Source organism: Equus przewalskii, chromosome 21 (assembly GCF_037783145.1).
Source record: "Equus przewalskii isolate Varuska chromosome 21, EquPr2, whole genome shotgun sequence".
NCBI classification, from domain to species: Eukaryota; Metazoa; Chordata; class Mammalia; order Perissodactyla; family Equidae; genus Equus; species Equus przewalskii.
In genome coordinates, this window is record NC_091851.1 from 30728999 (window position 1) to 30748524 (window position 19526).

General features: G+C 39.0%; 1 protein-coding gene across 1 annotated transcript in view; it reads left to right on the forward strand.

The window, feature by feature from the left end:
- Positions 1 to 19526, forward strand: part of TOP1 (DNA topoisomerase I) — an 85768-nt gene that overhangs the window by 15369 nt on the left and 50873 nt on the right. Inside the window, exon 3 of the mRNA XM_070589233.1 lies at positions 14025 to 14127. Within this exon, the coding sequence (XP_070445334.1) occupies positions 14025 to 14127 (103 nt within the window). The remainder of the gene's footprint in view (positions 1 to 14024; positions 14128 to 19526) is intronic.

The following is a 19526-nucleotide window of genomic DNA, read 5'->3' on the forward strand; positions in this document are numbered from 1 at the left end:
CCACTTTTGAAGAAACTGAGGCTCAAGGCTTGCAGTTTGTGAGTAAGCCACAGAGCTGGGAGGCTAATCCAGGCCTATCTGATTCCACAGCCTGATTCTTAAATGTGACAAGGTAAAGTTCTTAAATGTAAAATAAGGTAAAGGGGAGCCTTGATGACTCGATTGCCTCGAGCTACTAGAGCTACTCATGTAGTATCAGACTAAGGACTCTGATTTCTCATTTACAGTGGATCTTTACCAGACTAATATCATTGACTAATAGGCTCTGTTGCACTTCACACTAATGTGTAATCCTTTTGCTGTTAAGGAAAGCTTGCCTGCCTGTGCAGCAAAGATGCCTGGATAATTTATTTCTTAGCAGTTCAGCTTGTGCTTGGAGCCAGTTATTCCAGAAATCAGTAAAACTTGTGTTTATCTGAGTACTCAAGAAAAAAGATCTTTTTGTTAACCAGGGATTAACTGGAACCACCACCCCCCCCCCCCCCCCCCGCCGGCCCCACCCTTGTTTTAAAAGGATCTCTGAAGTCTGCTTATTTATTGAGGAATTTCATTGAAGGTGGTTAGCACTATGTGAACAAGTACGATGTTGTTCCTACTTCAAGGGGGATAAATAACAAATTTAACCAGCTTGCTGCTTAAGAAGCAGAATTAGCAGTGGGCTCAGCATTGGCCTCCCCTTCACAGTTCTCATTCATGTGACTGACTTTGTCTAGTTTTGCAGAGCCGGAGTGAATTTTAACCACTTTTAAATCAAGTTGCTTAATGCTATTCATGGGCTGTTTGAAGGAAGGAGAGAGGTGAGAGCCAGGCTTAGCATGGGTGTCGTTTAGGAGAAAGCTGAGGAGTTAGAGAGGAAGGGAATCATAGGTACAGCAGGAAGGGTGTTCTTCACTTACACGCTGAGTTTAAGAAGGGCATCTCTCTCTGCAGGGGGCATTGGGGTAGTTTCTGGTCGCTATTAATTAGTGCAGGGTTCTGCAAACTATGCCTTCTTTTGTATGGCCCATGAACTAAGAATGGTTTTTATGTTTTTTACTGGTTGGGGAAAAAATCAAAAAGAGAATATTATTAAATACACCTGAAACTAATATAATGTTATATGTCAATTATGCCTCAATTTTAAACAAGAGAGTGTCATTTCATGACACAGGAAAATTATATGAAATTAAAATTCCAGTGTCCGTAAATAAAATTTTATTGGAATGCAGCCATGCTCATTCATTTATGTATAATTTATGGCTGCTTTTATGCTACACTGGCAGAGTTGAGTACCTGTAACACAGATTGAATGGGCCACAAAGCCTAAACTATTTACTACCTGTTCCTTCACAGAGAAATTTCTCTGACCCCTGGATTGGTGAGGAGTGCCAGTTGCTTACCTGACTGAGTGGCGCTTGTGTGTATCACAGACACTCTTTTCATGTTACTTGGTAGCGTCTAGACCCCAAAGGAATCTGTATAAGCCCACTGTCAAAAGTGTACTGTGTGAGCTTGCAGCTTTATTAAATCTAATCCATCTCTTTTCTAGTCATTCATTTTCCCAACTGAGTCCCACTGGCAGGACTCAAGTTGCCTGTTTCTCTCTAAGCATGGCTGTGCCAGCTGATGTCCAAACAACAAAGAAAATTTCTATTCTAAAGAGCCTGACTACGCTACTCTTTATAAGTTGGGTAACTGTGTCACTCCTTATGTAGCTTTTCCTTCTTCCTTTCACATAGGAGCTGGGGGAGTAGCAAGTGAAAACAGCCTCTTTCCTCCTCAATTGTAGAGACTCAATATTCTCAGCTGTAAATTAAAAAAAAAAAAAAAAAAAAATCCCCAGGGGCTGACTCAGCACCTTGTGCCTGCCTTTTAAAGGAACAGAGAGACCCAGTTGAAATAGAAACTGAAAATAAAATCAGTAGCATGTCCATTATTGCAGGTGGCTGGTATTTGGTATTAATTATTGTTCAAAGGGCCAAGAAACAACAAGGTGAGTAATTTCAAGATATGATTCTGGACAACATAGATTATAGTCACCTGGAGAGCTTGTGTTACAATACACATATCTGGGGATGATCTAAGTCCCAGGTCTCATATACAGTAAAGTTTGAGAACCACTGCACTCCCGCATTTAAAATTTTTCTTTTTACCTTAATCCATTTGAACTAAAAAAGTTTTTAAAGGTTATAAAATTCTTGTGACTGGAAGTGTAAGGGGTCAGTAGAGGTTACTTTACAGATTAGAAAACTGAGAACAGAGCAGAGAAGTAAATTACCTAGGACCCCATCAGGATGTGGCATAAAAGACTTGGAGTTGCTCTGAGGTTGTCTTACCGTTAGAACGTGGAATTGACTTTTAGAACGTGGAATTGACTTTTAAAATGTTATTTAGTTCCCGCCATAATAATGTAACAGTGAGCAGCCTGTTCTGGCTACTAGTTGTTTCTAGAAATGCCAGCTCAGAAGACGTTCTTTTTTATTTTATTTTATTTTATTTTTTTTGAGGAAGATTAGCCCTGAGCTAACTGCTGCCAATCCTCCTCTTTTTGCTGAGGAAGACTGGCCTTGAGCTAACATCCGTGCCCATCTTCCTCTACTTTATATGTGGGACGCCTACCACAGCATGGTGTGCCAAGTGGTGCCATGTCCGCACCCAGGATTTGAACCGGCCAACCCCAGGCTGCCGAAGTGGAACGTGTACACTTAACCGCTGTGCCACTGGGTTGGCCCCTCAGAAGACCTTCTTATAGTTAACTAGATAACGTATACTTTTTTGAAGACAGTTTTGTGGTCCCATCCCTTAAATCTGAATTCTTTTTTTGTTTTTTATTTTTTAATATAATTAATTGGTCCCTGGGAATGATGAACTTGAATTTAAGGAGCATAAAGGAAGGAGTAGGATGGGAGAGAAGGTTGTAAAATAAGTTAAAATAGGGTGCATAGGCAGGAAGGGGCTGAAAAGACAGATTAAGGTAATTGTAGTGTTGTAAAAAAATAAAAGTAGTCAAGGAAATTTAAATGCGGAAGTGGACTGGAAGAGAAAACATCCTCTGACCATTTAACCCTTTTTTGTGTGGGATTGAAGCCTAAAGCAAACGAATTGGCTACTTCATGTTGTGTCTTTTCCAGGATATCTGGCTGCTAATCTCAGAGTTGTTGATGTTTAAGAACTAAGGAAAGTTCTCTTAGATGTTTTTAAGTTAATTTTAAGGCATTTCTTCTGAACATGTAGACACTTTGGAAAATGTGGCAGGTTTTAGAAATTTGAAGTTGTGTTGCAGAGCTGATAAAAACATAATTGAAAATGCTAGGCTTCTATCTTTGAGCAACTCTGTCTTTTAATGCATTGTACTTCTAAGTTTCTGATGATGAAATTTTACCAAGTATTGAATATTGAGGAGAAAGACTTAAGCACTTTGCAAAATAATTGGCAACTTTTATTTGATTAAATTTGACCCCTTTTTTGACCTAACTTCTTAGGAAGGGCTTTTCTAGCTGCAGCATTAGTCTGATTCTGGAACTTCATGGGACCAAGTCCAGGGAAACTTGGGCACTTATGGAGACCCTTTTGTTCCCCCTCCCTTTTCAGAGTTACTTGCTGTTGGGAAGACCTGGGGCAGGTAGTATGCTTATTGTGGAATTTAAGGAGGACAGAGACTTGGTAATGTTTCCTGCTGTATTCCTACACCTAGAACAATGCCTGACATAGAGTTGGCACTCGGAAAATATTTGAATAAATAAATATTGTGAACCCAATCTTCCGTAAGGAGAGATGAAGAAATATTTATACTTTCATCTGCCTTCTCAGCTGGAGTTGTTTTTTGTTTTATTAGCCTGAGAGTATTAGGCCCCCAAGGGGGGAACCCCATTAGTTTCAATAGTGAACAAGTCTGTCCATGACAAAAGGTCTTGTTTATATATAGTACGCATCTGAGGAGAACAAATGATAATTTGGACTTTAAAAATTGGTAATGTCACTAGTTGCTTCTCTCATTCTTGAGTTTTTAAGGATTTTCTTTAGAGCTGAATCCTCCCAACATTTTCCTTTTAAATTCTGGAGCTCTTTGAGCTTTTAGCCAGAACACCCTCTGTCCTGCTTGCTTTTTAACTGTGCTCTGGAATTTTGGAAATGTTCCCATTGAGAATCGCTGTAAAATAGTGATAAGGACTCTTCTATGGGCTACAAATTAAAATCAGCTACGTTAAGATGGATCACTGACAGGGTTTCTTGGATTGAAACTGGACTGACATTGGTGAAGCCTGAATTGAGACAGCTGTGTTGGGGGAGAGGCGTGGGTAGAGTTCCTTCACACCTCAACCCATCCCCCTTCCAGTCATGGCCTTTCAGGCTTCCTGACTGCTTTTAGTTTGGCATTAAGTTCCCAGGGAGATTCACACACCCCTGATATGGACCACATCCTGGATGCCAGTCTTTATCACTGAAACCAGCTTGTTATCTGTCCTAGACAAAACCAGTCTTCTTTTAAAGTGTTAGAACTTACTGGGTGTAGAGTATTAAGTAGAAATGTTGATTTTGTTTAAACTCTAGCTTCTGGGGATGTGGTGGTATCCATGGGTTTGAAGGGTAGGGAGGAAGGAGAAGATGCGAGGATTTATCCCAGTAGAAGTGATTTAACAAATGAGCAGGTAATAAATATCTTCCTTAGAAAATTAATTTCATCAGCCAGTGTTTTCACCCAAATGTTTTTAATGCCCACTTTCCTAATGCACTGGTTGTATATTTGTGTGTGGGAGATGAGCAGAGATTATCTTTGACAAAGTTGTATTGTGGGTTCCTCTTTGGGGAAGACAGCTTTTGTTGAATAACTATTTCCCACCCCCTTTCTCCACACACTTGACTTGATGATGTATTTGAAGGAGGAGCCCATCATACTGTATAGCTGCTTTAAGTCTCAAAACTTGTCAAAAGTCAGTGTAAAGATGTCTGGCTCAAAACATGGCAAAGAGCCCTTCTTTATACCAGAGAAGTCTCTGCCTTTGTTTATAAGAGAGCAAAGGACTCGCCTCTCCTCCCCGTTGTGATTACCCTAATAGTTTGGAAGAATGGTAGAGTGGCAGAATGCTTTTAAGATCATGGAATAGTTGATAAAATGATCAGTAATCTGCTGATTCTTCAGCCTTTTCTTTCTCTCTTAAGAAAGTGTAAATGGTTATGCTTGGGTTGCATTGTGATTGCGTTAGAGACCCTGGGTGGAATAAGCTTGGCAGCACTGTTAGCCACCTACTGATTGCAGCTAAACTAATGGAAATGTGTTTCTACTTGGGGGATGTTAACTGGTATTAACAGTGCGTTGCTTAAAATCGGTAGGTTTTTTAGGCTTTTGAGTATAGGATTGTTAGAGCAGGCCAACTGTTTACTTCTTTCTTCATAAGTGCTTTTCTTTCCTGGATCTATGTACAGGAGAGAAAATCAGACAGCCTTTTATCCATCGTTGGCTGCTTGGGCAAGGTGACTGGGCGTGGTTTTTCCTTAAATGCCTGTATGGAACCTGAACCCCAAGTTATTTGGAATCATTGTGTAGGCTGAATGCAGTTCTATGTAAATTAATCATGAAAAGGGTTCAGTAATAATTGTACCTTATTAACAGTTGTCAACATGTTTATAATTTTGTGGAGGTTAGCCAGGAATTCTCTTACAACCATATACAAACAATTGATTGACTTTTGAAATAAAATTCTTTAAGCTCTCTTAAATTTTCTGAGCCCCAGTTTCTTTCTCTGTAGGAGAGGTGAGTTTACCAAGCTCACAGATAGCAAGTCAGTGATGTACAGAGATCTGAAGCTCTTAATCACTGACCTCTGCTGCCTTCATATAGACCCAGTAGTTAAGTGACTTTTACCCAAGGTCGGTCATAGAGTAAGTGCTAGAACAAGGATTTGAATCGGATCTTTTTCACTCTGTTGAACGAGTCTACTTCCTCTAGCTTCCTTCAGACGTCTCTTCCAGCCTTCTGTGCTACTCTGTGATGTCTCTCTTTGGCATTAAGGTTTAGCTATGATCTTTTGTGCTAACCAGATCATTCTTGAACATAGTTAACGAAGTACTTTATAGGCTTGATTTCCTTTTTCATATAATTTGTGTATGTGTCTGGTTTCCCTAGGGGAGTGAACTCTTCATCTTATGCCTTGGTTTGGCACTGATTTGGCTGCTTGGGGCTGACTGTGTACTTAGTTCCCTAGTTTCCACACCTGCAGCTTCATTGTCATCCTGGGATCAGGCCAGCTTTCAGGAACTTTATAACAGTTGGGTCAAGTTTTGCAGGACATATTTGATACTGAAGTTTCTCATTCCTAGGTGTTTTGTTTCTCTTTTATTTAAGCAGAGGATTAGGACTCTAAAGCTACAAGGAGTGTATTCATATCCTTTTTTAAAGAAACTGCTTTTGGGACACGGCTTTAGAAAGGCAAATTAAGTATAACTCGGGAATTTTATTTTTAATATGCTCCTGACAAGAATCAAATCTACCATTTCCAACCTGGAAGAAGTATATCTCACTTAATTTTGCTCAATCATGAAGATGAGTTTTTCAGCAATAATAATGATAACAGATATTTTGACTTTCGTGGCTCATCTGCTAAGAATGCCCTTTCTCCTCCTCCTACTTTGCTTACTCCCTCTTAGCCTTTAGTAAGACTTACTAGCTCAAACACTGCCTCCTCCAGTAAGCCTTTGTTGACTCCTCATTGCCCTCGCGGATCCAGACTCTATCTCTTCTTGTTCCCTGGTGGAATCAGGCTGTTTTCCCTCATTATATTACTTTTATTTGGAAACAAAGGAGGCAGTTAACCCAGATTCAGTATCTTTACTCTTAAGACTTTTTTCCAAATGCTCATAAATTAAGTAATCCTCCTGCCTTACTGAGAAATAGCAGCAAAGCAGAAAAGTAGAAAATTCTGCCATCGTGTAAGAGATGGAGGTAATGACACCCACGTGTTTCATGTGTAGACATTTGGGAAAATGTCTATTAGCTTTATAAAAAGTTTGCGTTGTTGGGGCCGGCCCAGTGGCGCAGCGGTTAAGTTTACACATTCTGCTTCAGTGGCCCAGGCTTTGCCGGTTTGGATCCCAGGTGCGGACATGGCACTGCTTGGCTAGCCATGCTGTGGTAGGCGTCCTGTGTATAAAGTAGAGGAAGATGGGCATGGATGTTAGCTCAGGGCCAGTCTTCCTCAGCAAAAAGAGGAGGATTAGCAGCAGCAGTTAGCTCAGGGCAAATCTTCCTCAAAAAAGAAAAAAGAAAAAAAATGATTTGCATTGTTTTTAAATATAGGAGCATCATGATGCAACTAAAACACTGTTACTTTAGTGTTAATTATTTGATGTTTGAGATTTTGAGGCTAGGAAAGGAATTTTAATTCATTTCAGCAAGTCTAAAATTTAGAGATTTTCTTCTCTGCTGACTTAATTTCATCTGCCTTTGTGTATACATAGAGCAGCATACATTTTCTGCCTTGGAACTGTATCTTGAGGCTAAACTCCTAGATATAGATTGCTGGGTCAAACGAGAGTGTGTAAGTTAGTTTCGTTGGATATTGCCAAATTCCCCGGTCATGGGGATTATAGGAACTACTTGCACCTTTTCAGAGATGTTAAGAGGCAAAAATGTGTCTTAGATTTGATGAAATCAGTACCACCCAGAGCTGTGAAAACTAGAGGTGATAGGTAAAGTATACTACCTTGTGTAGAGTATATACTTAGTAAGGGGTCGCTATTACTATTACCTTTTGTGAAATGGGGATAATGTTTCTTTATAAGAATGGTAAGAAAATGGAATGAGACAATGTTTGTAAGTACTCTACCATGGTTCTGGCACCTATATTAGTGCCCTTTTTCTTTTGCACGCCTTAGGCCATGGCTGTTTGCATTCATATCTTAATTACCTTACTTGGATTGTCAACTCCTTGAGGGCAGAGTCCATATCTGATGAGTCTTTAGCAGGGTACTTTGGATTTAAGAATATATTTAAAATGGTTATAAACTGAAGTAGCCCTCAGAATATAATTCTGAATCCAGTAGTAAAAGGTTTCCTTTTGTTTTGTACATTAACCATCAAGTCCTTGTGTAATGCTAGCCAGCACCTATGCCTGCAATCGGGAGAAGACACAGATACTTTTCCTCTTGTCATTTAGAAGTCTCTTTACTTAAAATCTTTGTTAACCTCAGGGAACACCTTAGATGACAATAACAAAAGTTGTTGATTCCTGTTCTCTTTATCTATTCATTTACTTATCTATGCTTATCAGTAACTCCAGTTAAGTTAGAGCGAAAGGAATTAACTGTTGCTTGTCTTCTGTCTTGTCAAGGCTGCCTTAGTTCAGGGATCTTCCTCCTATGTCTTCATCTTGAAATTTTGAATGCTAGGATTTGAAACAGTTGTTATCAGGAGGTTATTCGGTGACCTGAATTCACAGTGAATGAGGTTTTCTGATGATTTAATATACAGTGGTTTGCATCTTTCATTTCTAATCTGTCAAGTTCAATACAGTTCTTTTTGCATTTAACAGATGCTTCAAGTGGCAAGATCTTTTCTCCAAGACAATTTTAATAATATCTATTCTTAGATTAAGTCCAGTTAAGGGGAAAAGGGAATGTACTAAAAGTGATCTTCAAAGCCATTAGTATACTGTCTACAAATATTTTCACTGTGAGGGATATACATCAGTATGCCCTTATTGGCTTCGGTTTTTTACTTATTGTCTTCTCTTCTGACCAACATCTTCAGTCAGATGTCCCACTGTTACCTTAATATATTACCATACCTATGATGTGACTTCAGTTACTTGCAGCATTTCACCAGTCTTTTTCCTTCTCCCCATCTTTGTTCTGCACAGCTTTCCTGTGTCTTTGAAGGCACCTTGTTCTCCTACTCAGCTGGACCCAAAGTCTTTGAGTCTTTGACTCTTCCTCTGCGTTTATTTATCACACATAGTGAATGAGTTCCTGGAACTGGGTTCTACTTGCATTTTTCTCAACATGCTTATAGATTTTTTCCTTCCTTCTCAGCCTCTTTGCTATCGCTTTTTTCCTCGACTGCTTCAAAAACCACTAGCTGGTTGTTTTGCTTTTACCTTTCTACCCACACTGCCCTTCAATTAATCTTCCTTAAGTATGGCTTCTATTTTGTTCCTTTTTCTGCTTGAAGTGGCTCCTTGTCATCCTTAGAGTAGGACACCCTGACTCTTGGGTTAGTTTTATCTATCAAACTTTTTACTTACTGCTCCTTAACACAAATCCTCTCTTGGACTAGGCTCGTCTTCTCCTCGCTGTACCCTTATATAATAAGAAAAATAAGGGGTTGGAAGAGAAGAAGCTTAAAGATAGTATTTAACAATAGTGTTTAACTTTTTATTATGAAAAATGTCAAGCATATACAGCAGTAGCAGTAATGACAACCTCTTGCCAGTCTTGTGTTATCTATTCCCAAATCCCCCAGTTCTTCTTGCCTGAGGCTATTTTAAAGCAAATTCCAGACATCATTCACCTGGAAGTATTTACATATGCATTTTTAGAGGTTGTTCATCTATCAGTTTACCTAGTGCAGTTATCTCTACAGTTTCCTTGTCCGTTTGTAATTTAGTTTGTGTACACATTTTTGGTGTTTAGGAAGCATCTCATTCTATTTTGCCTCCCTGTTGTTTCTCCGCAGAAGTCCCAGTCTGCCGTGTGGAGCTGTATTATAGCCCTTCAGATATTTGAAGAAGTGGTCATTTATTTTACCTTTGGGTTCTTGTCACAGCACACATAGCACGGTTGGAGCATTTAGCAGATATGTAGTAACTTCTTTTTAAATTAGGGACACTTACAGTTCAGATATTTGACCGAGGTCATATTTGTATCAGTGGAATTATTCAGCTACAGCCTTAAAGTTTCTTACCAGACATTTTAGTTTTGTGTTCTTAGATTAGCAATCACTTTAGAAGACTTGGGGACCTGGCTTTAAAATAAATTTTGAAGTTCTGTGCATTTAAGAAGATAACGTTATTGGTAGACTAATTATCTGAAAGCTACCTGGAATTACTTTCAATTTATCTTTTACTTACTTTCCTTTTTCTTTAAATTTTAGTGCTTTTTAGTGAATTAAACTTCTTTTTCCTAGTGTACACCAGTACTTGTCAAAATACATTTTTAAAGCTTGGTAATTTTTTTTTTTTTAAAGATTTTATTTTTTCCCCCAAAGCCCCCTGGTACATAGTTGTATATTCTTAGTTGTGAGTCCTCCTAGTTGTGGCATGTGGGATGCTGCCTCAGCATGGCCTGATGAGCGGTGCCATGTCTGCACCCAGGATTCGAACCAGTGAAACCCTGGGCTGCCGCAGCAGAGTGCACAAACTTAACCACTCAGCCACGGGGCTGGCCCCAAAAGCTTGATAATTTTTAAAAATAACTTTTATTTTTTTTAATAGTTTTTGTTTTGAGGAAGGTTAGCCCTGAGCTAACTACTGCCAATCCTTCTCTTTCTTCTGAGGAAGGCTGGCCCTGAGCCAAGATCCGTGCCCATCTTCCTCTACTCTATAGGTTGGATGCCTACCACAGCATGGTGTGCCATGCAGTGCCATGTCTGCACCTGGGATCCAAACCGGCAAACCCCGGGCCGCTGAGAAGTGGAAGGTGCGAACTTAACCGCTGCGCCACTGGGCCTCCCCCTAGAAATAACTTTTATTTTTTATTATGAAAGTGATTCATCATGGGAGAAAGTTGGAAAACACGGTGAAATATACACACAAAAACTCAAGTTGCTCGTAAATTTACCACCCAAAGATAACTGCTTTTCGACATTTTGGTATCTGTCTTTCTAGTCTTTTTTGTATATGTTTGTTTATGTGTTTGTGTGTTGAATTATACAAAGTAATTAAAAAAAAATATTATGTCCCTGCCATATCTCTGAGCCATAATAGCAGATCCCATTGTTTTGTTTCTTGTTTGTTAAATCTGACCTATAGACAAAATCAAACAACACAGACTTCATTCCAGGTTATAGTGCTGGTGTAATGTTTTGTCATTATTATGGTTTTAACCAATAAGTGCTTAGTTTGGGGCAGAAGTAATGGGAGTGTTTGTTACTGTCAGGTAAACCGAGGCCACCAACTTTGTGTATCTGATTGACTCAGCATTTAAAAATTTAGACTTGAGAATTTTAGAAGTTGTAGGGTTCTGTATGCTGCATGGAAGATTGGGTTCAAGTCCTGCTTCTGTTACTGTATGATTTTATTCTTCCCATCTCTGTAGGGTGAGAATTTCTTATAACTAGGGGTATGGTCACGCAAATTTCTGTTTCCCTTGGGCCTGGCACAAAATAGTTGTTTAATGAATTATGCCAAATGTGGCTTCTTTTGCTGTTAGCTAGGAATTGATGAACACACACACTGCCTGTACATTATTATTAGTTATCTATTGCTGCAAAACATGTAATCTCAAAATTTATCTGCCTAAAACAACAAACGTTTGTTTTCTCACATAGTTTCTGTGAACCAAGAATCCAGGAGCAGCATAGCTGGGTGGTTTTGGCTCAGGGTCTGTCATGAGAGTGCAGTCATTACAAGGCTTAACTGAGACTGGAGGACCTACTTCCAGGATGGTTCACTCACCTGGCTGTTGTCAGGAAGTTTCAGTTCCTCACCACATGGGCCTGCCTGAGTATCCTAACAATATGGCAGCTGGCTTCCCCTAGAGCAAGGAGAAAGATCCAGTGCTTTTATGGCCTGGTATTAGAAGTTGTATACTGACATTTCTATTGTATCCCATCTTTTAGGAGTGAGTCACTGAGTTCAGCCAGTATTCAAGGTAAAGGAAATTAGGCCACACCTCTTGAAAGGAGAAGTATCAAAGAATCTGTTGTACGTATTTTAATGCCACAACATGTGTATTGGATACGTAGACTTACAGTTGATTCGTATTCAACATTGGGGTGACCTGACCCCAGAGCACTGAATATTTAATAGGCTCTTGGGTTAATTCTGATGCACACTAAAATTTGAGAGTCACTAACCTAAATAAGTGTAGAGAGGTACCATGTTCATGGGTCAAAAGATACAGTAATATTTTGATGTCACTTGTCTCCAAATTGTCCTGTGAACACGAACTCCTAGCTGGCTTTTTTTTTTTTTTAAGAAATTGACAAACCGAATCTAAAACTTATATGGAAATGCAGAAGACATTGAATAGCCAAAATCATTTTGGAAAAGAATAAATCTAAAGTACTTTTATTACCTGATTTCAAAATTTACTGTGAAAAAAGAACTTACTGTGAAGCTGTAGTAGTCAAGATAGTGTGTGTTTGTGTAAGGTTAGAGTCGAGTCCAGAAATAGACCTACAATTATATGGTCACTTCATTTTCAGTGAAGAGGCCAAGACAATTCAGTGGGGAAAGGGCCGTCTTTTAAAAAAAATGATGCTAGAAAAAACTGGGCATCTTTATAGATTTAAAAATGTATCCTGTCTCTTACCTCTGTAAAACTCCTAGAAACAAAAATTTGTAATATATATATAGATCTAACAAAAAATTGTAATCCAGAATGCATTAAGAGCTTTTAACTCAAGAAGAAGACAGACAAATATTTTTAAAATAGGAACGATTTGGAGAGATACTTAACCAAAGAAGATATATATGAATGGCCAGTAAGCACATGAAAAGACGCTCCTCATTTAATCAGGAAACTGGCTTAAAACCACAGTGTAATTACTACTATACACTTGCTAGAATGGCTAAATTTAAAGACTGATAATAACTAGGTGTTGGTGAAAATTTGTGGCGTTTGGAACTCTAATGCATTGTCAGTGGGAATGTATAATGGTGCAGCCACTCTGGAATATAGTTTGGCAGTTTCCTATATAATTGAACATATACTTACCATATGACCCAGTAATTTTACTACTAATTGTGTACCCAGGAGAAATGAAAACATGTCTATACAAAGACTTGTATGTGAATGTTCATAGCAGATTCATTCATAATAACTACTGCCTGGAAACAACTCACATGTCCCTCAATAAGTGAATGGATAAATAAACTGCAGTATATCCATAGATCGAAATATCATTCAGCAATAAAATCTAACCAACTTCTGATACATCCAGCAACATGGACGAATGTCAGAAATATTATGCTGAGTGAAACAAGTCAGGCACAAAAGAGTAAATCCTATATGATCACATTTATATGAAACTGTAGAAATCGAGACAAATCTAATCCATAGTGCTGGCAGATCAGTGATTGCTTCGAGCTAAAGGCAGAAGATGGGGAGTGGGAATGAGCACAAGGGAAACTTTCTTGGGTGATGGATTTGTTCTAAATTTTGATTGTGGTGGAGATTACACTTATGCGTATGTTTGTTTAGACTTATCACCCTGTGTCTTCAAAATGTGTCTGTTTTACTGTATAGAAATTATACTTCATTAAAGTTGATTTAAAAACAGATATCTCTTGAGATTTCCCAGAAGTTACATAGATAATCCTCTGATTTTGAGAGTCAGTGTTCAAGATTTATCCCTTGGTGTCTTTTGTGGCTTGGTCTTAATATTACCAGATCTAGGGAAAAGAATGCCAAACTCTCCCTTCCGTTTACAGTAGAATTGGCTGCCCTCCTCCTGCATGTTTGTAACACACATCTTATTTTAGAGGCAGGGTAATGGGATGCCTTTTCTGGGCTACTTTTGTGAAATCATTCCTTCCCGTGGAATGTGCTATTATGACCACCATGCCATTTGAATCCTCTCATTGTGCTTCTTGACCAGCTTGTCAAGGTAGATGGGCAGGAGATAGCTCATGACTCCTCCTTTTTTCCTTCTTCTTCTCCCCAAAGCACCCCAGCACATAGTTGTATATCCTAGTTGTAGGTCCCTTTGGTTCTGCTATTTGGGATGCTGCTGCCTCAACATGGCTTGATGAGTGATGCTAGGTCCACTCCCAGGATCCAAACTGGCGAAACCCTGGGCCGCCAAAGTGGACTACACGAACTTAACTACTCGGCCACGGGGCTGGCCCCATGGCTTCTCTTAACTGACTCATCTCTTATGGTTGCAGATTCTCATAAACACAAAGATAAACACAAAGATCGAGAACACCGGCACAAAGAGCACAAGAAGGACAAGGAGAAGGACCGAGAAAAGTCCAAGCATAGCAACAGGTAAGGGTTGAACCAGCAAGTCTCTCATCATTCAGCAGTGGGTTGGATGTGGCTTGGCTCACCTGGAATAGGCCTTAACTTGAGCCAGAGGTAAATAGCATGGATAGTGAAGTAAGCAGAGACTGTATTTGACTCCAGAGTTGCTAAGAGGATGGCCTTGATAATTCAGGCCTTACTGGGAATGCCATTGTTCAGATCAGGATGTAGAAAGCAAGTATGGTGAATTTTCTTTGAATATAAACCTCATTAAAAATACTGTTATGTTTTTTTTTTGCTGAGGAAGTTTCACCTTGAGCTAACGTCTGTTGCCAATCTTTCTCTTTTTTGCTTGAGGAAGATTAGTCCTGAGCTAACATCTGTGCCAGTCCTCCTCCATTCTGTATGTGCGTTGCCCCCACAGCATGGCTGATGAGTCATGTAGGTCTGTGGCTGGGATCCAAACCTGTAAACCTGGGCTGCTGAAGCACAGTGCACTGAACTCAACTACTATGCCACAAGGCCAGCCCCTAAAAATATTATTTTTAGTTAAGTTAGCAATGGCTTCATTATAATACATGATAGTATTTAATCAGGTGTCCAGACTTTGCTTGCCTAGATAAAAGGTGACTGGATTGGAGACTTGATGTATTTTTTTCTTCTTTCTGTACTTTAAAAGGTATAAGTTAAAAATTCTTAACTTGGGCTTCCATGATCTGTGAGCCCGTGAAATAGTATGCAAAAGATTGGGTATATGAAATTTTCCTGGAGAGAGTCTTCCTAGCTTTCATCAGGTTATCACGGTGGTTCAGCTCTTGCAAAAGCCAATGACTACCCATATAAATGAAACTCAGTAGTGCTGCCCTCTGGGATCCAAGCCTCAGAAAAATGTTTTCTTGTCCGTTTTGCCCCCATTTTTTGATGTTGGAGGCAAGTAGTTAAGCCCAAAGACTTAGAGTATCTTTGGATACAGGACCACTTATTGAAAATGAGGACTTATGCTTCCATTCTGAATAAAGGCAGTTGGTTGGTGAGAAAGCCATATGGTATTCCCATAGTGGCCCAGGTTTTGTTAGAAGGGAATGTAAAGATCAATCGTTCATTGGAACAAGTGCCTCCAGCCTAGAGTCTCTTTGAACTACTTTATTAGCTTAGCTTATTGTCTGTAGACAAGTTAAAGTGAGAATTGCTTTGTAACTTTGTTCTTTTTATGAATCATTAAAATTAAAAAAAATTTCGAATGAATTTTTTTCTCCCCAAATCCCCCCAGTACATAGTTGTATATTTTTTTAGTTGAGGGTCCTTCTAGTTCTAGCATGTGGGATGCTGCCTCAACATGACCTGATGAGTGATGCCCAGGATCCAAACCTGCAAAACCCTGGGCTGCCAAAGCGGAGCGCGTGAACCTAACCACTCAGCCACGGGGCCGGCCCCTAATGAATTCTTTTTGTGAATAGGTCTTTATGAATTATTAAAATAACCAGATGAGTTTTTCTCTAATGAGGATGTTTCTTCACAAATCATCTACCACTTCTGTGGTCTTTTCTCCCCACCACTCACTCATTTCTTAACACTTGATCATCTCGTTTCCCTTGTCAATACTCTAGTGAATTTAATCTCAGTGGTTGAATCCAGTCTCAGTTCACATGCGTCCTCTCCAATTTATAGTTGTCCAGCTCATACTAATATCTACCAGAGTTGATTTTAGAGCAAAGAATATTGCCGGGGATAAAGAAGTTCATTTCATAATGCTAAAAAGAGACCAGTTAATCAGGAGGACATAACCATTATAAATGTTTCTATACTAATATCAGAACCTCAAAATATATTAAGTAAAAACTGATAGAACTGCAAAGAGAAACAGACAATTCATAATTATAGTCAGATTTTACTATCTTTTTTTCAACTGATAGTATAAACAGAAAATCATTAAGGATGTAGAAGACTTAAACGTCATCGACCAACTTGCTTTATAGAATTTTACACACAGCAGACTACACATGGAACATTTGCCATGATACGCCATATTCTTGGCCTAGCCCTCCTTCTTAAAACCCACTTTTCCTTCCCTCCCTTCACCGCATCCCCTGGCAACTTCTTTTCTACTTTCTATCTCTGAATTTGCTTGGTCAGACATGTAAGTGGAATCATGAAATATTTCTCCTTTTTGTGTATGGCTTAATTTCCCTTAGCATAATGTTTTCAAGGTTCATTCATGGTGTGCCTATCAGAATTCCATTCCTTTTGATGGCTGAATAATATTCCATTGTATGTCTACATCACCTTTTAAAAAATCCATTCATCTGTTCATAGATGCTTGGGTTGTTTGCACCTTTTGGCTGTTGTGAATAATGCTGCCATGAACAAAACAAGTTTTTGTTTTGTTTTTGTTTTTTAAGATTGGCACCTAGGCTAACATCTGTTGCCAATCTTTTTTCTTTTTCTTCTTCTTCTCCCCAAAGTCCCCCAGTACCTAGGTGTATATTCTAGTTGTGAGTGCCTCTGGTTGTGCTGTGTGGGGTACCATCTCAGCAAGGCCTGATGAGTGGTGCCACGTCTGCGCCCAGGATTCAAAGTGGTAAAACCCTGGGCTGCTGAAGCGGAGTGTGCAAACTTAACCACTCAGCCACAGGGCCGGCCCTTCAAACAAGTATTTTTATCCTCCTTGCCAAGTTTGTGATGTGCTAGTTGATGTGAAGTGCCAAAAAAATATGCAATAATCTTTGACCATGAAGAACTTAATCATTTGAAGAAAGAAAAAGAAATGAAAATTTTTGTTACCAGAAATCTGTCCAAAAAACTTTAAAAAGACAGAATATTTAAAACATAAGCTTTTAAAAATTGATCTCTTCTTTGGCATGTCTTACTACACCAACCATAATTTGCAAATGTGGTAGGGAAAAAAGATTAGGTAGAAGTGGCATAAAAGGCTTTGGAACATAACTTTGGCCCTGCCCTGTTTTACCAAAATCTCCTTTTTAAAAATAAAAGATATGCTTTTGGTATCATTTTTCTTGAAAAGTCCAAATAGTTTAATCAGTCTAGGAGAAGGCCTTGTCCTGGTCCATCTACTTAAGTCTCATGTGATCCTGACTAGGTACCTAACCTTCCTCAGTTTCCTCATTAACACAGAAGGGGCCCATGGGAGTTTAAAAGCTCTTTGTGGACTGCTCTACAACTGTAAGGACATGATATTTTGTACATCTATCAAAAGCATACATTTCCAAGATTCTAGAATAGGTAAATTCAGGAATTTGTTCTATGTAGTTTTGTGCCTTTTAATATTTTCTTCATTTCTAATCAAAATACTTAAGAAAATAATAGCCTAGTTGCCAAGAGGCATTGGAAAAACCTGGCTTGAGTTTCTGTTTACCATGACTAAATCTAGCCCTGGAGCTCTAATTCACATGTGAGTAAGTTTAAGACAGTTTAACCAGATGATGTGTAGTAAGCAGACTTTATTTATATATTTCCTGTTTTGACCTCTCTTGACACAGTAGTACCTTTTTGCAGCAAAGCAAGTGCATTGGTTATATTCCAGTAAAATCCTATATGCCATGTTCCTTTTTAAGTGACTTCTGATCTTTCTAGTAATTTTGGGCTTTTTCATTTTTCTTCTGTAGTAGATTAAGGAAACCTTGAGGATTGTTTAATCTCTTCTGAAGCCCAGAATAGTTAAGATTTAGCAAGTTCTGTTCCAAAATGCTTCACTTTACTCCAATACTTTGCTACTCAATCCTGCCTAATTTCGTGGCTATCTATTATAAGGAAAGAAGTTTTACACTAACGTATTTCTATGTTCCTTCTTCTCTGCTAGATATTAACATCAGTCATTTCTCATTAGGCTACACTTAGGACCCAAATCCAGGAGGCACCTTTCTCTTGCATGGTAAAATGTATGCATACTTGGAGTGTCAGAGAATGGGAAACTACCCTTTCTGCTGAGACAGAATGGAATGTAGACCCACCCCTCAGGGGATCCTATCTTATTCATAATGTTTTCTTTATTGTTCTCACTCAAGGCGCAAAATAAGGGAGAGAGTATTAAAGATCATTCCATCTTACATCTTCGTGTGGACAGAGGTCTGAGGTGCTGTGCCCAAAGTCACATGGCAATGTGGTAACAGAGCAAGGAGGAGAGACTAGGGCTTCCGAGTCCTACTATGTTTTCCTTTCATTACATTATTCTTTCCAGTAGAAAACAAACAAAAAACTCCCTCCCTAAGGGAGGTTAGTTGTGTAGCTAAACTGTGTTTAAGTACAAGCACCTCTTTTCTCATATGCCTGTGGTAGCTCAGGTTTTAAAATACCAGATCATTTCAGGCATTGTCTCTTTCTTTGAGCCCCAAATCCCTGAAGTTTTTGGAGGGAGAAGTATTAGTCTCGTTAAATTCTGACCCTATGAAAACCCCGTCTCTGACTATCTCCTCTTTTGTCTGTAACATCACAGCAAGAGTTTATACTGAAGTCAAATTAAAAATAATTTCTTCTGTTATTTATCTCTGATACTGCTTCTTTCCATTAGCATTAATATTTAAAACTTCAGGTCCTTTTAAAAAATATGTAAATCCTCTCAAAAGAAACAAAGGGAATATTCTTACTAGTGCTGCTAAGGAATCATTGAGCTTGTAGGATCTCACCGGATACTTCTGTATTATCTTTAGTGCTAGACCTCTTATGTAAACAACGTTATTAAAAGCAATTGTGGGGGGGGGGTCCTGATTTTAGAAAATAAGGGACTATCACATGTGAAAAACAAGATTCCTCCTGCTAGTTTTTGACTGTGTATTCTTGCCAATTTTAAACCTGGCACTCAAGCTGGAGTGACAAATTTGTGGAAAGCCAGAGAAGACAGAAAAGCACTGCTGTGAAATAGTGAGGGAAGTGCTTTTCCAGCCGTGTTGGCAGTGCTAATCTATATAGTCACTGTGAGGAACATTGGAGAATAAGGATGCTTTTGATTTCTGGTTTCCCTTCAGTTCCAAATCCTACCTGAATTAGAATTGATAGAATGTGGGATTTTAGGAAAATGCACTAGAATTAAACAACTGGTTCTCAGGGGAAATTTTTCTGAAAGTAATTAAATTTAAATGATGTGTTTACTCCTTTTTCTGTGAACTGTTTACTGAAGCCCTTCGTTTATCTACATATCCCTCTATCAACCTGTCTAGGGGAAATGGACAGTTAATGTAGGTAGGTAGAGAAGGTTGGGTAGTTAAGAAATGAGGAACCTGAGTACCACCACCATTCATGTGGGAATCAGTGTGATGACTAAAATAGATGTCGAGAGGCCAGGTTCTATCTTACTAGCCGTGTGTCCTATATTACTAGCTGTGTGCCCTAATCCAAGCTTGTTTAACTTCTGGGTCTCATTTTCCATTTTGGTCAAGTGTCGATAGCAATACTGTCCTGGTCAAGCTTTC